At 57.3% G+C, this 19,246-nt stretch overlaps 1 protein-coding gene across 2 annotated transcripts in view; it reads left to right on the forward strand.

Moving 5' to 3' along the window:
• The window catches only part of STK32B (serine/threonine kinase 32B), a 71,186-nt gene that overhangs the window by 16,249 nt on the left and 35,691 nt on the right, over positions 1-19,246 (forward strand). For both annotated transcript variants that reach the window (XM_036426752.2, XM_045574210.1), the window contains exons 2-3: positions 6,194-6,249; positions 12,015-12,166. In XM_036426752.2, coding sequence (XP_036282645.2) covers positions 6,194-6,249; positions 12,015-12,166 — 208 coding nt within the window. The remainder of the gene's footprint in view (positions 1-6,193; positions 6,250-12,014; positions 12,167-19,246) is intronic.

Raw genomic sequence — 19,246 nt, forward strand, 5'->3', positions numbered from 1 at the left:
CCTGTTGGTCCCTGCATTTCCAGGAGGGCCCTCCCCCCAGCGGGGGCAGCCACCGCCCAGCTCAGCACCCTGTTGCCCAGCGGAGGAGACCTGTGCGGGATCGCCAGGCTGTTGTTTTTCTGCAGAAACCGGATGTCTGGGTTTTTATGTGAAATGTTCAGACTTTCATGGCTAGTGTCGAGTGACGTCATAAAAAAACAACCCTGAATAGGCCAAATAGAAATCAGAGCATTTCCATCGACAACCTCGGATGTGAGGCCACGAGCGGTGTCCACGCCGGAGGAGGCGGCCGCTGATCAGCAGGACGGCGCCGTGGGAGGCGCTGGTGGAGAGGACAGGCTTCCTTTACACCCGAGTGCTGTCCTTCCAGGAGGCCTCAAGGAATGGTGCTCGGATCCGGAATTTCTCTCTCTGGGAGACAGAGGGGAGGGCTGGGGAGGGAGGGAGGGAGGAAGAAGGTGCAGGAGAAGGGAGAGAAAGAAGAAAGAAACCCTATCATTGCCTCTTTGGTTTATGCCAGTGGGAAAGGCATTCGGCTCACAAACGGGGATGGGTCCTTGGGACCGTTATGGATCCGAAAGTCCATTGGAAATTCCGTCGTCGTGTTTTGCAAAACCGGGAGACTAGAAACGATGCATTTGTCATCGTCTCCGACAGCACAGACACTCCATCCCATCTCGTGCCCCAGTTACGGAGGACAATAGCTCCGTCTCCTGGAAGGTTTTCTTCTTAAAGACAAAGTGCTCCTCTCATTTGCATGTCTGCCCTCTGGAGAGGCTTAATAAGCCGCAGCAATGAAATCACCGCTGAGGTCCCTCGGGAGGGAGTGGCTGCGGATTGGCATCGGCGTGTGCCTCTTCGGCGGGTGCCGCACCGAGCCGCCCGCCCGGTCCGCAGACACCTTCCCGTGGGTGTCGTGTGGCGGTTAAACCCGGGCCCTCGGGTGGCAGAGGCCTGAGGCCGTGCATGCAGCCTTCACTGAGGAAGCAGCCCGACCTCCGTTTGCTGGGAGCCGTCCCGGTTTTCCAGTGCCTCCTCAGCTCAGCGTCCCCCGTGTTCTCAAAAGCGGCCCGGTTCTGCCCCGGCCGGGTAGCTCAGTGGTTAGTGCGCTGACCCGGTTGGGTCACAGAGGGTCTTGGGTTTGATCACTGGGCAAGGGTTTTGGGTTTCATCCCTGGCCCTGTGGTCACGGCGCCTGCAGGAAGCAGCCGGTCCATTGGTCTCTCCCACAGTAACGTTTCTCTCTCTCCCCGCCTCCTCTCTCCCTTGCACTCTTTCTAAAAATCAGTGGGGAAAATATCCTCGGACGAAGATTAGAAGCAAGCGTCCTGGCCCTAACGCTCGAGGGGGTGGTCGTGCTCACAGTGGGCTCACTCTGCACCGGGCACTGCCCTCTGCTGGTGGGGAGGGCGGGCGGACGGGCGGGCGGACACAGCCCCGCCCTTCCCTGGATACCCACCTCATAGCTCAGGGACCCCTCCAGTCCCTGCCCGCCCCGTGCCTCTGTGTCCTCCTCCTCAGGGTGCAGCTGGCCAGTCTGCCTGGCGAGGGAGAGGTGAGGATGCGGAGAGCGAGCCGCACGCCCGGCGGTGGCAGGGCCGCTGGCGTCGCTCCCGAACGGCCCAGAGCATGCACGTTGGGGCGGAGGTCCACTGAGAGCAGGCCACCAGCAAGCGCCAGGAGGACAGACTCCGAATGCACCCTTTATCCATGTGTTTGTGTAACACGTAACGGACATGCTCTCTGCTAACACGCCCGGGCTCCAGGCTGGGTGCTGGGTGCTGGGTGCTGGGGCCTCGCTGGTGAACGGGAGACAGCCCCTGCCACCTGTGCCCGGCGCCGAGGCACCGAGGCTGCTGTGCAGAGAGAGGCGGGTCTGTGTTTGGTGAGGGGGTCAGGGGGCCCCTGTGACGGGTGAGACACCTCCTACTTCAGCTGGTGCCGCCCTGACCTCCGGGACCTCCGGGCGTGGCCTTCTGTGGGGAGAGGACCTTCCCGGAGGTGGCCGGGCGAAAGGGAGGCCTCGGCGGGGGACCCGGTCAAGGGCACTAGAATGGACGCAGGCGTGCACACGGGGAAGATGGGGGTGGAGATCGGGGTGATGCGTCTACAAAGAGAGGCTCAGCAGAGATGCCAGCAGGGGGGCAGAGGCCCGGGCAGGGCCCCCTCACGTCCTCCCTGGCCTCAGACCTGAGAGAGGGCGCACCCTGTGCTCTGAGCACTTTGCTCCGGGGCCCCAGGACACTGACACAGCCTCCTGGAGCACTGGGCGTGGTGGGGTACACGCTGGGTGTGTGGCTAGCTGCCGCGGCCGGCCCCCCTCCTGTCCTTAGCTATGGATGCTCTGAGCCGAACTCCTGCACGCTCGCTTCTTCTTCAAGATCGAGGGGGGCTGTTGGCTCAGGAAGGGGGGTCGTTGGCTCAGGAAGGGGGTCATTGGCTCCAGGAAGGGGGTCATTGGCTCCAGGAAGGGGGTCATTGGCTCCAGGAAGTAGACTCATCCTTCTATAATACCTCCCAGAATCCCGAGCAGAAGTCATCAGGAAGAGCCGGCAGGGAGGCTGAAGCAGCAATTAGGAGAGGCTGGTTCTGATTAAGCCCGAACACCCATGGTGGTGAAGGATGGAAACTGTGAAAGGCAATCTATATGCAAACGCTCCCCGTGTTCCCGCCGCACAGGCTGCACCTGGCATCAGCGGCAAAGACCTCCTTTCCCGTCCTTCCTCACGGCCCCGCCGGCCGGCTCCCGTGCCACTGCCACGCAGGCCGAGGCCACGGAGGTCTCCAGAGCCATGCCCAGGGCTCTTGCCGGTCAGGAGTGAGCTACGTGTTCATGAACAGCTGTTTCTCCGAGGCTCCAGGGAAGCGAAGACAGGCACTGGCTGGCAAACAGGCATGAACACGGGAGAACGTGCCCTCGGCGAGGGCGGTGTGTGCAGGATCCCGTGACAGAGGCGTGTGCGCGGGCCTCCTCGACGGGTTGTCTTAGTTTGGGTTTCCCGAGAAGCAGGCCTGAGAGCGGGGTCCACGTGCGAGCAATTTGTGTACGGGGGGACCCCAGCTACCCGTCAGGGAGGGGTGGCGGGAGGGAAGGGAAGGCGGGGGGGGGGGGGGGGAGCGGGGTTACAGAGTGAGTTACCGCCAGGGCACCTGCGGACTCTGGGAGCCATCCTCTGTGTCAGGGACGTGAGGCCGTGGTCCTCCCAGGCCATCCATCCCGGGTGAGGGCGGTCCCCAGGGGGGTCAGCTCTGGGTGTCTCCCCCCCGAGGGGGCAGAGACAGTCCGGCACCGGGACAGCCCAGGGGAGAGGTGGGCGCTGCACTGGAGCGTGAGGAGGAGGCTAAGTTTCTGCTGCTGGAGCCTCCGGTCCATGGGGCTTTGTTACCCGGCCCGAGGCAGGGGCCTTGCTGGACGAGAGGAGGCCGGCGTCTGAGCAGCCCTCGCCGTCAAGGAATGTTGGGATCACGCATGCCCCCTCAGACACGTGCAGCTGAGGAATGTTAGGGTCACGCATGTTCCCTCAGACACGTGCAGCTGAGGAATGTTAGGGTCATGCATGTTCCCTCAGACACGTGCAGCTGAGGAATGTCAGGGTCACCCATGCCCCCTCAGACACGTGCAGCTGAGGAATGTTAGGGTCACGCATGTTCCCCCTCAGACACGTGTTCGAGGCCCTCCTTCTCGCAGATGTCACCTTTCTCAGCGTCCACATTGGCTGCTGTCCTGGTTACCAGCACGATGTTCTGTCTGCATCGGGCCGTGATTTCCCGAACGCAGAGGGCCGCTGTGTTTGCAGAGAAGAGGCAGAGTGAGGAGAAAGCCCAGGGGTTTGGGGTTTTATGAAGCACATCCATCAACCTGAACACAGAGCCGTGTGCAGTGAGGCTGAAAGCGGGGTGGCTCGGCCCGGCACACGGCGGTGTCTGCTGTGCTGGGCACACAGGAGGTCTGTGCGGAGCCGTGGTCCCGCCGTGGCCCCGGCCAGCCCGGAGGGTGGCTCCAGCTTAACTGTGGGTGTGGGCCTGGTGACCCCTGAACTTTGGGGGAGGCTGTGTGTGGGGCCAGGACAGGCCTGTGGGCAGGATGCCATGGGGCTGGGGGCAGCTGTTACCCAAGAACTCCCTGTGGCGGGAGGAGTGGGGTTCTCGGGGTGCTGCCGGAGCCCCACGGGTGGTGAGACGTGGCGGAAGCTTTATTTGCGTGGCATCACGCCCCTGGTTCCCAGTCCCGGTCCCTGGGTCCGTTCCAGAAGAAGCGGAACAGGGGGTGCGGGACAGCTGGAGCCACACCAGTATCCGAGTGTCCGTGGGAGCCAGTCCCGTCCAGCATCAGGCTCCTTCCCGCCCAGGGTCCAGCGTGTGTGCGGTTAGCCTGGCCACGGCAGCACAGGACAATGCCAGGGAGCCAAGCGAGAGCCATGAACCCCTGTGCCAAGGGAAACCATGAGTATAGGAAAACGAGTGTCTTTGTTTAGGGCTGTGGTCGGCAAACCACGGCTCCAGAGTCACATGCAGCTCTATGGCCCTTTGAGTGTGGCTCTTCCACAAAATACCACGGCCTGGGCGAGTCTATTTTGAAGAAGTGGCGTTAGAAGAAGTTTAAGTTCAAAAATTTGACTCTCAAAAGAAATTTCAATCGTCGTACTGTTGCTATTTGGCTCTGTTGACTAATGAGTTTGCCAACCACTGGTTTAAGAGATTATAGATCCCACTTCCTGCCCACTGGGGTGGCCATGTCCATTCCAGCCAATCATCCCAGTCCCCAGGAGTGATTGACAGGCAGCATCTTCCCTGTGTGGTGCCCTCCCCCAGAGCTTGGCAGGGAAGGTACCTGCCTACGATGCCTGGTCTTTGCTTTGCTCCTCTCCTGTTCTGAGGAACCAGCGGCCACACCTGCTGGCCCTCGGCGCTGGGCTCAGTGTAGACCGTACACGCAGCCCGCGTGCCTGGGCGTCTGTGCCCCTTTGCCTGGTGAGGGTGGAAGTCCCCTACCTCGATGGGTCACGGGGAAGAGACTGCGTGGGTCCGGAGAGAGGAGTCCGGGGTGAGCACGGGGCTTGGAGCCTGTGAGGTCAGATGAACGGGGAGCCACCCCTCCTGGGTCCTGCTTTGGGCCAGGAGGGGGAGGAGGAGGCGGCTGGGAGCCACCAGGAGGCGCTGTGAGGTGGGCAGGGCTCAGTGGGCACAGCCTGGAGACAGGAGAAGCCTGGGAGAGCCATGGTGTCAGTGGGGACAGGAGCCGCTGTGCCCTGTGCCCATGAGAAGAGGAAGGAAGGTTTAGGGTGAGGGCTGGATGGGTTCCGGGGGTGGAAATTGGGAGGCGGAGGCGGCTGGGAGCCACCAGGAGGCGCTGTGAGGTAGGCAGGGCTCAGTGGGCACAGCCTGGAGACAGGAGAAGCCTGGGAGAGCCATGGTGTCAGTGGGGACAGGAGCCGCTGTGCCCTGTGCCCGTGAGAAGAGGAAGGTTAGAGTGCGGGCTGGAAGGGCTCCAGGGTGGTGGTTGGGAGGGAGAGGTGGTGTGGGTGCAAACGGAGTGGGAAGTGAGAGGGTGCCCGGCCATGGATGCCAGGAGGTGCTTCAAAAAGGAGCAAGACCGAGGGGGGGAAGCCAGGTGTCTGCTGGGTGAGGCGTGGCCACGTGTTGCTGTGCTTAGGGACACAGCTGGGAGCCGGGCGGGCGCGGGGAGCTGGACGGAGCAGGAAGGGGACCCTCAGGAACCGTGCGTTAGGGGAGGCACCAGACAGGGCCATGCCAGGAGGAGAGCGTGGGCACAGCGTCCCCACCTGCCGGTGCCCCGCTGCCAGGTCTGAGGCCGGCATCCACGACGGAGGGGCAGGACATGATCATGCAGGAGGCAGGGCTGGCTAAGCTGGCGCTGAGTGCCAGGGGCACGAGGGGGCAGAAGAACTTGGAGATGTGAGAGTCCCAGCTCTCTGCCGACCCCTCCCCTCCACACCCCCTGGGGGCGCTCACGGCTGGGTGGATTGGGGGGAGGGGGAGCGGATGGAATATGTGAGAGGTGTCCCTGCAGGCGGGTGCTGCCAGGAGAAGGTAACGCAGTGGGAATGAGGAGCCTCTTGGAGCACACAGCTGGGCACGTAGGTAAGAATGTTGGAAGGAATCCGAGGTTTGGCCAGTCTGACTTGTTCCCTTTTCTCTCCACCCCCCCCCCCCACCCCATTCTCTTTTGCAGTCAACTTTGACCATTTTCAGATCCTGCGGGCCATCGGCAAAGGGAGCTTTGGAAAGGTAAGAAAGATGGTTCTTTTTATTTGTTTATTTTTTTACAGAGAGGAAGGGAAAGGGGTAGGGTTAGAAACATCGAAGAGAGAGAAACGTCATCAGCTGCCTCTTGCACACCCCCTACTGGGGATGTGCCCGCAACCAAGGCACATGCCCTTGACCGGAACCGAACCTGGTACCCTGTAGTCCGCAGGCCGACGCTCTATCCACTGAGCCACACCGGTCAGGGCATATCGCGGTGTGTTCATCCGTTTCACCGTGATGGACCCCAGGGCGGTTCCTCGGTTTGACGGTTGCAGACTTTGCCCGGAAAACCTGCGGGCTCTTTGTGAGCGGGATTCCGTTTCTCTGGGTCGATACCTGCGACTGGAATTGCTTGCGACAGAGCAGGCGTTTGTTCCCTTTTGTGCAGAACTGCCGAAAGGCTTCCAACGTGGCTGCATTCTGCTCCTACCGAGGGCTCCATCGGCTGCCCGTCCTTGCCAGCGCAGAGTGCTACCGGTCTTCCTCCCCTTAGGTATTCTGAGTGTTTAGTTGTATTTCAGCATGGTTTTCACTAGCATTTCCTTGACGAGTAATGCGGATGAACTTCCTTAAAAAATATATTTTGTTGATTTCAGGGAGGAAGGGAGAGGGAGAGAGAGAGAGAAACATCAGTGATAAGAGAGAATCATGGATCCGCTGCCTCCTGTATGCTCCCCACTGGGGATCAAGCCCATAACCCAGGCTTGTGCCCTTGACCGGAATCAAGCCTGGGGCCCTTCAGTCCACAGGCTGATGCTCTATCCACTGAGCTAAACCTGCCAGGGTAGAGATGAACATTTTTTTTTTCCTTGTGCTTCATGAAAAAGTTGTGAGGTTTTTATTCATAACTTTTTGCCATTAAAAATTGGGTTGGCTTATAATTATTTTTATTTTAACAATATTATTTTTATTGATTTCAGAGAGGAAAGGAGAGGGAGAGAGATAGAAGCATCAATGATGAGACAGAATCATGGATCAGCTGCCTCCTGCATGCCCCACACTGGAGCTTGAGTCCTCAACTCTTGCATGTGCCCTGATCGGGAATCAAACCCTGATCTCCTGGTTCATAAGTTGATGCTCAAACCCCTGAGCCATGCTGGCTGGGCTGATTTGTAAACATTGAGTGTGGGCTATATGTCTGGATGCTGGTCCTTTGCCAGACATGAGACGATTCCCTACGAAACTGCAGTCCTTCTATTCACTTTTCTTAGTGTATGTCCTGTGCACAGATGTTTGCCATGTGGATGAGGTCTAATGCATGGAGTTTCTCCATCCAGGCTATTGCTGTGTGTGCCTGGCAGAGGAAAACATGGCTCAGGAAAACATACTCAGGTCACCACGCTGTTTTCCTGGGTCCCCTTTGTAAACGCTGTACGGGTTAGCTGACAGGGTTAGTCCCGTCGTCCACTTTGCCTTACCCTTTCTGTGTGATGTGCAGTAAGGGTTGAGGTTCACGTGCTTGGTATATGGAGGCCCATTTCTTTTTCTTTTAAAAAAATATATTTTATTGATTTTTTTACAGGGAGGGAGAGAGAGGGTAGAGAGTTAGAAACATCGAACCGCTGCCTCCTGCACACCCCCTACTGGGGATGTGTCCAAACCAAGGTACATGCCCTTGGCCGGAATCGAACCCGGGACCTTTCAGTCCGCAGGCCGATGCTCTATCCACTGAGCCAAACCGGTTTCAGCTGGATATCCGTTTCTTGAGAAAATGCCCTTTGCTCCGTGGCTCGCTCTGGTGTCCACAGGAGAAGTCAGGTGCCTGCAGAGTGGGCGGCTCTGGCTCCTGTCCTGTTGGCCTCCCCTCCTCTCCAGGCACCGGGTTGTCCGGATGGCTACAGGCTCACAGTAAGCCCTGAAACCAGGTCTGCTGGCCGGTGGGCCCTGGAAGGGTTCAGGGCCACCTGGAGGGACGTGTCGGGGAGCGGCCTCGCCAGCCCGCACAGCACACGTGGCTGAGCAGGGTCTGCCTCTGCCATCAGACCGCCAGGCTCTGAGAGGTCGGGACTGGTCCTTATCGTCCGCCCGCCCCATCGGCACTGGCTCCGGGCTCAGCGTGTGGCGGAGGCTCAGTCACCGCTGCCTGGGGCGATGAGGAGGGGGAGAGGAGGAGACGGCCCTGTCTGCAGAGCAGCCCTGATGGCATTGAGCACAGAGTAGATCATGTGCTTGCTGCTTCAGACAGATGCGACTCTCAGTGCCAGCCCGGGAGGCTCTGTGTCTGGCTGCTGCCTGCTTCTCAGACAACCCCCCGCCCTGCCCCCGCCCCTGTCTTCCTGCTTGGCCCTCTCCAGCTCTTCCTCCTGTCTCTCGGCACGCCAGACCGATCGCTGACTCAGGGCCTTTGCACGTGCTGCGCCCTCCAGCCCTCCCAGTCCCCCCGGCACTGCCTCCTGGCCCCCCTGATGCTGGGCCAGCAGAGAGAGTCCGGGGCAAAGTGTGCGCTCCGAGGGAACTTGGACGGAACCGGGCCCCACGCCCTTCCAGCGGGGGAGGAGGAGACCTGGGGAGAGCGTTCGGAGACCTTTGAGTCGGCAGCGGCCCCTCCGCTTTAAGAGCCGGCGGGCCGGAGCCTACCAAACGGGAGTTAATTAAAATTCATGGAATCGCCGAGGCAGAGTGTGCACGCGGTGGCGCAAAGCAGCACCGAGGAATAGGATGCGAGTCCTTTCCGCCCCTCGCAGGGAGGCCCGGCGCAGCTGGGCAGGGACTGCACGTTGGTGATGCCGGCCACGCCGCCTGGCGAGGCGTGGTGATCATTTCCCACCGCGAACATATCATTAGCCGTCTCACTCCGCGCGCCAGGCTCCCACCTCTGCATGTCTGGGGGGAAAGCAATAGCTGATTCATAGCAGACGAACAGTTTACGGCCCAGATGGCAGCAAACCCACTGGGGAATTAAGCAGGAGTTCGATGTTACACATGCACTTATCAGTTTGAATGTTCAGAATTTTTTTTTTAAAATATATTTTTATGGATTTCAGAGAAGAAGGGAGAGGGAGAGAGAGAGAAATATCAATGAGGAGAGAGAATCATGGACCAGCTGCCTCCTGCAGGCCCCCGACCGGGGACTGAGCCTGCAACCCTGGCAGGTGCCCTGACCGGGAATGGAACCGTGACCTCCTGGTTCCTAGGTTTACACTCAACCACTGAGCCACACCGGCTGGGCATGAGTGTTCACAAACATTTGACTTGGCTATTCCCTGCCTCCCTCCCCCTTAAAAATAGTCTTTTGGAATCGTTTTGACCTTTTAAGTTGCTGGCCTTCGTGGTAACGGTGGCGCTCAGAAAACGCCCAGCAGGAATTGGAGGTGGACAGCACACGGTCACGGCCGCTGCCCAGCACTGTCCGAGGCGGCTGCGTGTGACCAACAGCTGGGCAAGGTTTGTGATGCCACAGAGCTGACAGTGCCCGAGGGGGCTGGTGGACATGCACACAAGGAGCAAACACGGCATTTCAGCAGCCATCATTGCTCTGTGGGGGAGTGTGGTGCAATGGCCTGGGAGGGCAAGGCTGCTTTCTTTGATCATGTGACCATCTGACGTAAGACCACCACAGATGAAAGAGGCAGCAGGTGCAAAGGCCCTGTGGCAGGCACAGAGTCAGTCATGAGGCAGGGGCAGCAGGTGCAAAGGCCCTGCGACAGGCACAGAGTCAGTCCTGGGTCAGGGGAGCAGGGCACAAATTGGGGGACAGGGGCTGGGGCGGCAGAAGCGTGTGTGGTCCCTGTCTGCTGAGCAGGGACGCAGAGTCTGTGATTGCTTTTCGGAAAGCGACGAGCTAATCGGTCTGTAGCATGCGGGACTGAGAGCCTCAGCTCCAGTCTGTCAGAGCTGAGCTGGAATGCTGGCTGCAGCCGGGGGCTCTGGCATGGGGGCCTCCCTCCTCGGAGCCTGAAAGGGAGCTGGTACCTCACGCAGGAGCCGTGATTAGAATTCCGAAGCACGATGCTCGCTCCGGAAGCCCTGGCTGTGCGCGCAGACGTCTTTCCCAGCGGGCGGCTTCCGCTCCTGGTGAGGAGAGGTCTGCTCGTTTGCTGCTAATTGGGTTGTGTGGGCTTGAGGCGCCCCGTGGAGGGGTTTGCTGGCTCCGGGCTCGCTGTGTGAAGAGCTAAGTATCGCCAGGAGGGCAGGCTTACTCCTGAATGAATGGCTTTCCAGCCGTGGCCGGAGCGGCTGGCCCCTCGCGGACCGATGTGACGGCCTCCATCACTCAAGTGCGTTTCCGTCATCTTCCCGTAACCAGTCCCGTTACCTCGGCTGGGTGAACCCTTCCAGCCTCCCCCCTGATCAGAGCGCTCCAACCTCGCTTCACCCCGACGACACGATTCCATCACCGAGAGCGTCAGGAGCACCGGCTGGTCCTGGCCCCTGGCCCCTGGCCCATGGCCTTTGGCCCACACTTCCCTGGTGTTTCCTGATTCTGTGTGTTCCTGTTATCCAGAGGGGGATCAGTGGGTGTGTGAGCATGGCCTTCGCTTATTTATAAAACTCACGGCACCCCTCTTCCATCTGCCACCAGAAAGAACTTCCTTCCGCCACAAATCTCAGATGTGAGCAGCCTGCTGAGCGCCGACAAGAGCGTGGTCCGCGGGGGCTGCGCTTCCTCCCACTCAGGGCGGACTCTGGCTTTATTCAGAGGGTCTGGTGGGGACAGTGATGGGGGACACTGCTCAGCGCTGGGCCTGCAGGAGGGGGCTCCGTCCACGGGCGCTGCTGGTACTGCCGCTGCCCCATCTGTGCTCCCCAGCGGCGTAGCCTGGGTTTGGGGGTTCCCAGGAGCAGGCTCCGGGGCCAGGATGTTACCCAGGCACCGAGCGGAGGAGAGCGAAGGAAGGTGGCCGCGGTGAGTCAGGGAAGGGCGTCGGGAAGACTGACAGTGAGGGCGCCATCGGCCAGGGACTCTGTGGGAAAACTCAGTCTCCGGGTGTTACAGAAAACCGAAGAACTAATCAATACATTTATTACGCGTGGGTCCAGGGGAAAATGTCTCTCAAATTCTGGGCCCCAACATGCAGGAATTTTCTCTATTTATATGGTTTTACCTTCTTTGTCTCCCAAATATGGGGTATTTCCTGCCCGTTTTGCAAGTCCTTAAAGAGCCCGAGTGTGCTGGGGCCTTGAGACCTCAACCAGGGGCCTGGCCTGGTGCCAGCACTGATAACCTTGTCTGGGGAAGGTGTAATGGCCTCTCTGAAGTGGGAGTGGTCTTAGCAAGCAAGCATTGACAGAAGCCAAAGAGCAGGGTTAACATTTCAAACAGCAGTTTTTATATAAGATGGATGCTTCACGGGAACCCAGGCTGGTCCCGGCCCAGGGGCGAGCAGCCTGGGGTGTAGGTGCCTCGCTCCCAGCTCGGCTCAGGGGCCGCTCCTTTGGCCTTAACCCTCCGGCGTTGCTGGCAGAGGGTCCTCCGCAAAGGAAGCTGGCTCTGGCGCTGGCGGGTGGCAGGGGTGCTGGGTGGGAGGCCCGGACGTCGCAGGGTGCAGACACCGAGCCTTTGTCTGCCTCCTCCGGGCGGTGAGCAACTCCGGGCAGGGCTGCCCCTTCCCTCCCGCATCACAGGCTGCTCTCCCGGTGCTTGCCCTGCCGAGCCTGAGCTTAGCTATTCCGAGGCGGTTGAGCCTGGCACAGCCCACCCGCTGCAGCCGCCGCGCCGCCAGCAGGACAGACTGGAACCCCGAGCCGGGGCAGACCTGCAGGGTGGGTGGCTGCGTCCCCGGCCTGACTGTCGCTCTGCCCGCCAGGTGTGCATCGTGCAGAAGCGGGACACGAAGCGCATGTACGCCATGAAGTACATGAACAAGCAGCAGTGCGTGCAGCGGGACGAGGTGCGCAACGTGCTCCGCGAGCTGCAGATCATGCAGGGCCTGGAGCACCCCTTCCTGGTCAACCTGTGGTGAGTGCCGCACCCCGACACCCCTTCCTGTCAACCAGTGTGAGTGCCCTGCACCCCAAACCCCCTCCTGTCAGCCAGTGTGAGTCCCCATGCACCCCCAAACCCCTTCCTGGTCAACCTGTGGTGAGTGCTGCACCCCAAACCCCTTCCTGTCAGCCAGTGTGAGTGCCCCATGCACCCCCAAACCCCAAACCCCTTCCTGGTCACCTTTGGTGAGTGCCGCACCCTCAAACCCCCTTCCTGGTCACCTTTGGTGAGTGCCCTGCACTCCAACACCCCTTTTTGGTGAACCTGTGGTGAGTTCCCCGTACCTGAACCCCCTGATGGAGCTGAATGCCCATGCACCCCGAACCCCCTTCCTGGTCAGCCTGTGGTGAGTGCCCCATGTCCACACCCCTTCCTGGTCACCTGTGGTGAGTGCCCCATGTACCCCCAAACCCCTTCCTGGTCAGCCTGTGGTGAGTTCCCCATACCTGAACCCCCTGATGGAGCTGAATGCCCATGCACCCCGAACCCCTTACGGAGCCGGCTGTAAGGAGAAAGGAATGAGTCTTTCTGGTCATTCTGTGTCTTCAGAGCACGCTTTCCAACGGACGGTTTGTGAACTACATTCCCGATGAAATCCGTGAGCGCGTGCCTAATTTAATGTTAATTCCGTTCTCTTACTGACGAGTCCGGGTGAGAATGGATCTAGAAGTGTGTGTCCCTCTGAGGACCGTGAATGCGATGGAGGATGTCAACACCAGTCTCCTGGGGATTTGAACTTTGCAAAGCTGGTGAGAAGGGCTCGGATGGCTGCCCAGGGTGGACACCCTGAATTCCAAATTCTCAGTGCAGCCCACCAGGCCCGCCGGGACCTATGTTCTGGAACCTTCTTTCCATCCCATCCCTAGTTATTATCTCTGCTTTAAATATGCTTCCAAGAAATGCCCACCTGCCTCGGTGCCTGTGCAGGTGACACCTCCTCTTCCCGACACGCGCCTCCCCTGGCTGCCCGGTTCCTCTGAGCCCGTCCTGGACGTGCCTTGTGGCCAGCTCACGAGGACAGGACTCTCTCTCACTGCCGGCATAGAAAGGGTTCCAATTCAGGGTTCGAGTTCCGGAGAAGGGCCGCACACAAATGAAGAAATTCAACTTGGCGATATGGGGGGCCAGGCGGCAGTCCAACTCTAGTGGGAGAACTACTCCTGCTCTGGCCCTGCCATCCCTTTTATCGAGGCTTTGGGGAACACATCTTAGGCAACATAAACAGAAATTTACATGTAGCCCTTAGGCAGGAAATAACAGAAACTTTCACGGGACAAACAAGGTGGAGGCTGCTTCAGCTAACAATATCTCAACTAAAGGTTAGAGCAATGAAGGTTGTGGGCCAGCCTTCCTGGCTTCCTGTCACCATCTCTTTTCTAGTGAAACTGATTTGTTTTCCAGCACAGGAGGGCCTCGGGCCCCTGCTTCTGGGAGTCTGACGGGGTCCTGAACGCTGGGGGCTGATTCAGTGCCCGAGCTGGGCTCCTGCAGGCTGCCTCCCCCCCTCCCCCTTCCCCCGGCGGGAGGAGAGCACCCTGAGGAATTGCCTGTCGGCTCTAAGATAATGGGGTGCGGTTCTGCATCTCGCAGGGAGCAGGTGATGCATGGCAGCCCGGAGAGCCTGGCGCAGCCCTTCTGCTCCGTCGTTCTCGCCGACTCGCTCTGTAGCTGGCACAGGCGGAGGCCGGGCATGGCTGGTCTCAGGACAACCTTTTCTGTCTCTAAAGAATGAGGGACGGGTGCTCCCACGCCTGGGACAGCCCAGGCTGTGTTCTCAGAGCAATGTCTCACCGTCCTGAGGCAGAGCTGGCTGTTTGTACTCTCAGGCTATGACATCCAGGGGGAGGGGGAAGGGAAGGAAGCACAGGACCCTGTGCTGGGGTGCGAGGGGGCCGGGGGGGGGGCTGGAGAGGAGGGGAGGGGTGAGGGGGCGGTTCGGCACTTGGCTAGGGGTCTGATCTCCATGCTTATAATCCCAGCTCTGCCCCATGCAGGCAGAGAGGCTGCTATGTTCTGATTGGTGTACCCACCCCCATTCCTATGTTGAAGCCCTAACCCCCAATGTGACTGCATCTAGGGGTGAGGTCTCCAGGTAGTTAGTAAGGTTCACTAAAGGTAACTGCCACAGGGATGCTTAAAGCCCCAAGAAGGTGATCCATAGCAAGTGCCCAAGGATCCCGGGCATGAGGTGACCATGGCACCAGGGACCTCCTGGGGTTGCTGACCTGAGCACATGTCCTTCCAGCTGGCCTTTGGCTGGACACCTTGCTGACTCATCCTCTCTCAGCAGGGGCGTGAGCAGCGCTGACTCTGCAGGATGAGGCCTGAGTGTTTGGTACCAGATGTTTATCCTGGTTAAATGGTAGTGCGTAGGTAGCTCACTTGTGTTTTCAGACTTGTTTCCAGAATCCATTTCTACTTCCTGATTGGTTATATTTACTAGACTAGCTGTTTAAATGTTTTGTTTAAAATAGGGCATGTGGAGAAACCAAGATGGCAGCAGAGGTAAAGACACCTAAACTGCTGCCTCGCACAATAATTTCAAAACTACAACTAAAAGACAAAACGGACATCATCCAGAACCACAGGAAGGCTGGCTGAGTGGAAATTCTACAACTAGAAGGAAAGAGAAAAGCACACTGAGACTCAGAGGAGCTGCAGGAGGCAGAGGTACTGAGATGTGCACTTGCAGAAAGGACTGGCAACTGAGTGTGCGGCTGGCTTTCTCAAGCAGGAAGGAGACAAAAACTCCCAACTGCGCTCAACTGCAGTTCCGGGCAAGACTCTGGGGACCCAGACTCATTCAGGGAGAAACTGGACTGTCTGGCAGTGGGCAGAACTCAAGGGTGGCTTTCTCTCAGAGTTACTTGCAGCTATTACCACAGGACACTGAGACACGGGCTGATTAGGGCAGGGCTGATGGGAAACCAATGCTGTCTTCTCTTCCCTGAGACTCTGTCACACCCAAGCTGAGCACAGAGGCTTAGGCAAATCTTGTCTCATAAAGGTATCTCCAGCACAGAAGTTCTCCTAGCATAGACACAGCTGATCCTCACAGCCAATTGGCCTGGAGGTCAATTCCTTCCAGTGATACCAACAACAATCAAGGCTTAACTACAACAAGACTGTGCACACAGCCCACAAAGGAGTGCACCAAGAGTGTCCACCTCAGGGAACTGAGGAGGCTGAGCCCCTGGGCCCTATAGCACACAAAGCCACTCTATCAGCACAGGGAAGCAGCTAAAATGCGGAGACAGAGAAACAGGTCACAAATAAGTGGAGGAAAGCAAACAATGGATATAGAGTTCAAAACCAGTTATAAAGTTTTTCAAGAATTTTTTAGAAAAGGCTGATAAATTTAGCGAGAACCTTGTGGATATGAAAAAGGACCAACTAGAAATTAAGCATACAATGACTGAAATAAAAAATATTAGACAGAGATCTAATAGCAGACTAGAGGATTGCAAGAATCAAGTCAAAGATTTGTAATACAAAGGAGCAAAAACCACTCAACTGCAAAAGAAAAAAGAATCCAAAAATATGAAGTTAGTGTAAGAAACCTCTGGGACAACTTCAAGCGTACCAACATCCGAATTATGGGGGTGCCAGAAGAAGAGAGAGAGCAAGATACTGAAAACCTATTTGAAGAAATAATGACCGAAAACTGCCCCTCCCCCCCCCCCCCCCCCCCATGAAAGAAATAGACTTACAAGTCCAGGAAGTGCAGTGCAGAGAACCCCAAACAAAAGGAATCCAAAGAGGACCACACCAAGACATATCATAATTAAAATGCCAAGAGCAAAAGACAAAGAGAGAATATTAAAAGCAGCAAAAGAAAAACAGTTACCTACAAGGGAGTACCCATACGACTGTCACCTGATTTCTCAATAGAAACTATGCAGGCCAGATGGGAGTGGCAAGAAATATTCAAAGTGATGAATAGCAAGAACCTACAACCAAGATTATTCTACACAGAAAATTGAAGGGCAGATGAAGAATTTCACAGATGAGAAAAGCTAAAGGAGTTTATCATACCAAACCAGTATTATATGAAATGCTGAAAGAGGAGGAAGAAGAAAAAGGTAAAGATAAAAATTATGAACAACAAATACATATCTATCATCAAGTGAATCTAAAAATCAAGTGAATAAAAAAATCTGATGAACAGAATAAACTGGTGAATATAATAGAATCAGGGGCATAGAAAGGGAGTAGACTGATAATTTTTTGGGGGAAAGGGGTGTGGGGGGTACAGGAAGAGACTGGACAAAAATCGTACACCTATGGATGAGGACAGTGGGGAGGGGGTAAGGGCAGAGGGTGGAGTGAGAACCAGGTAGAGGGGAGCTATGAAGGAAAAAAGAAGAACAATTGTAATCTGAACAATAAATATTTATTAAATTAAAAAATAAAATAATAAAATAAAATAGGGCATGTGCCTGCCTGCTTGGCATGACTCAGTGGTTGAATGTCAACCTGTTAACCAGGAGTTCATGGTTCCATTCCCAGTCAGGACTCATGCCTGGGTTTCAGATTCCACCCCCAGTGGGGTTTACAGGAGGCGGCTGATCAATGATTCTCTCATCATTGATGTTTCTATCCCCCCCCTTCCCCTCTGAAATCAATAAAAAAAAAAGTTTTTTAAAATTGGGCATGTGCCTGCTCTGCCCACCTTACTGCTGAAGCAATGGTGGGAGTGGATACCTGGCAGGATTGGGTGAGAACAGATGCTGGAATCAGATTAGATAGTTCTCATAGCCAGCGTATCTTTCTAGAATCTTCCCTGAATAGCGATGGACTGAGTCAGGACACAGAGTGCTATGTGCCACTCCAGGCCCAGGCAGAACCGCTTGAATTAGTGGCTATTTTATTAAGGCATTGAGACCTCACCTAAAGTAGAACTACATGAGGTGTTTGAAGGTGCAGCTGGGCTGGGCGGCTGGGGGCAGGAGGGGGCAGGACAGAGACTGCAGCCCCAGATCCTTCAAAAATAACCGCTAGGTGCCGAGCAGCTCAATCCCATGGAAAGAACCATCACTGGCCTTGACGACTGTTGCAGCCTCCCATCCAGCTGCCCACGCCTTCGGTGCCCTCCTCAGAGTGCTGCAGTCCGGTCGGGCCACCATAATAAGTGCCCAGGCTGGTGGCTTAGCCAGCAGGCCTTTATTTCTCACCGTCCTGAGGCTGGCAGTCTGAGGTCGGGGGCCAGCGTGGTCACTGGCGGATGAGAACCCCTTTTCTGGTGTAGAGATGACGGTCTTCCTGCTGTGCCCACACCTGGGAGAGAGGGAGGGAGCTCTCTCTTATCTCCTCTTACAAGGGCACTGGTGCTCGCTTCGGCAGATCATGCAGGGCCTGGAGCACCCCTATCCTAAATGTGGGAACAATGATTAGCATGTCCCTGGGCAAGGATGACACAAATTTGTGAAGGGTTTCATACATGTGTGTACACACACACATACATACTAGAGGCCCGGTGCATGAAATTTGTACACTGTGGAGGTCCTCAGCCCAGCCTGTGCACTCACAGTCTGGTAGCCCTTGGGGGATGTCCGAATGATGGGGGATGTCCAGCAGTCGGACATCCTTAGTGCTCCCACCACCGCTGCTGTGTTCGCCAGCTATGAGCCTGGCTTCTGGCCGAGCTGCACTCCCCTGGGGGAGTGCACTGACCACCAGGGGGCAGCTCCTGAGTTGAGCGTCTGCCCCCCACCCTGGTGGCCAGTGCTTGTCATAGCAACCGGTCATTCCACTGTTCGGTTGATTTGCATATTAGCCTTTTATTATATAGGATAAAAAGGGCACTAATCTCATGCTGAGGGCTCCCCTCTCAGGACCTGATCACCCCCAAAGGCCCCACCTCAGCTACTTTCACTGGGAACTAGGCCTCCGCCCTACTTCAGCTACTTTCACACTGGGAACTAGGCCTCCGATAGGTGCATTTTTGCAAGACCCGGACGTTTAGTCAGAGCGCAGGGCAGGTCTTACAGGTGCACACCCGAGCCCCGCCCTCGTCTGTGCAGAACTCTGGTGGCTCCCAGAGCTCACGGGTAAGTGTCTCTCCCTGCCCTGGCGTGGACATGACATTGGTCCCTCCTCCTGACACCCGCTGCCATCCCGCCTCCTGCGTGTCCTGGCCATCCCGCCCGATGGGCACACCTGTACCTCATCTCGCCATTGGCATCTCTCCAGGCCTTCGCACCTGCTGCTCCTCCTGCCGGGACCACTCTCCCCTCTGCCATGGTGAGGATTTCCCCCCCACGTGCTCTAAAAGCCTGTGCCCCTTCTGCTCAACTGTTTTATGTGTTTATTTCTATTGATTTCAGAGAGGAAGGGAGAGGGAGAGAGAGACAGAAACATCCGTGATGAGAGAGAATCATGGATCGGCTGCCTCCTGCACGCCCCCACTGGGGATTGAGCCCACAACCAGGCATGTGCCCTGACTGGGAATTGAATTGGGACCTCCTGGTTCATAGGTCCACGCTCAACCACCAAGCCACGCCGGCCGGGTAAATATAGGTATTTATTGGGCTCATCTTGGGGGCCAGGCGCTGTCTTAATGTCTAAGGTCGCAGAGACAAGCAGGAGCAGCGTGGCTCCTGCCTTCTTGGAGTTTCTGTCTGGGCGCCGCCTCCTCCTCCGTCAGCGCCCTTTGCACTCCGCCAAGCCCCACCGCAGCGCTTTCTCCTGGCTTCGTCGCAGTGCGAGCAGCTCGGTCACGTTTACCCGTTTGTATGTCTGTCCCCTCCCTTAGCAGTGAGCAGAGGGGGAAGGGTCACGCCTTATTCATCTCCGTACGCCCGGCATCTGCCTTCACGAAGTGAATCCACTCCACATTCAGTAAGGGTTTCTGATGAGCCAAACACCAAACACCATGCCAGACGCTGGTGCTGGAACAGCGAGTGAGGCAGCCCTCCCTGTAAGGATGTCACCGGTGACTTCGGTGTGTGCGTTCACGAGCTCATGGGTGAGGGAGGAAGACAGACCGACGGTTCCTTCTCACCTCCGCTCTCCACCTTACATCTTGCTTAGTCACTGCCTGTGGAGTCCTGG

Source organism: Pipistrellus kuhlii, unplaced genomic scaffold (genome assembly GCF_014108245.1).
Source record: "Pipistrellus kuhlii isolate mPipKuh1 unplaced genomic scaffold, mPipKuh1.p scaffold_m20_p_1, whole genome shotgun sequence".
Taxonomy (NCBI): Eukaryota; Metazoa; Chordata; class Mammalia; order Chiroptera; family Vespertilionidae; genus Pipistrellus; species Pipistrellus kuhlii.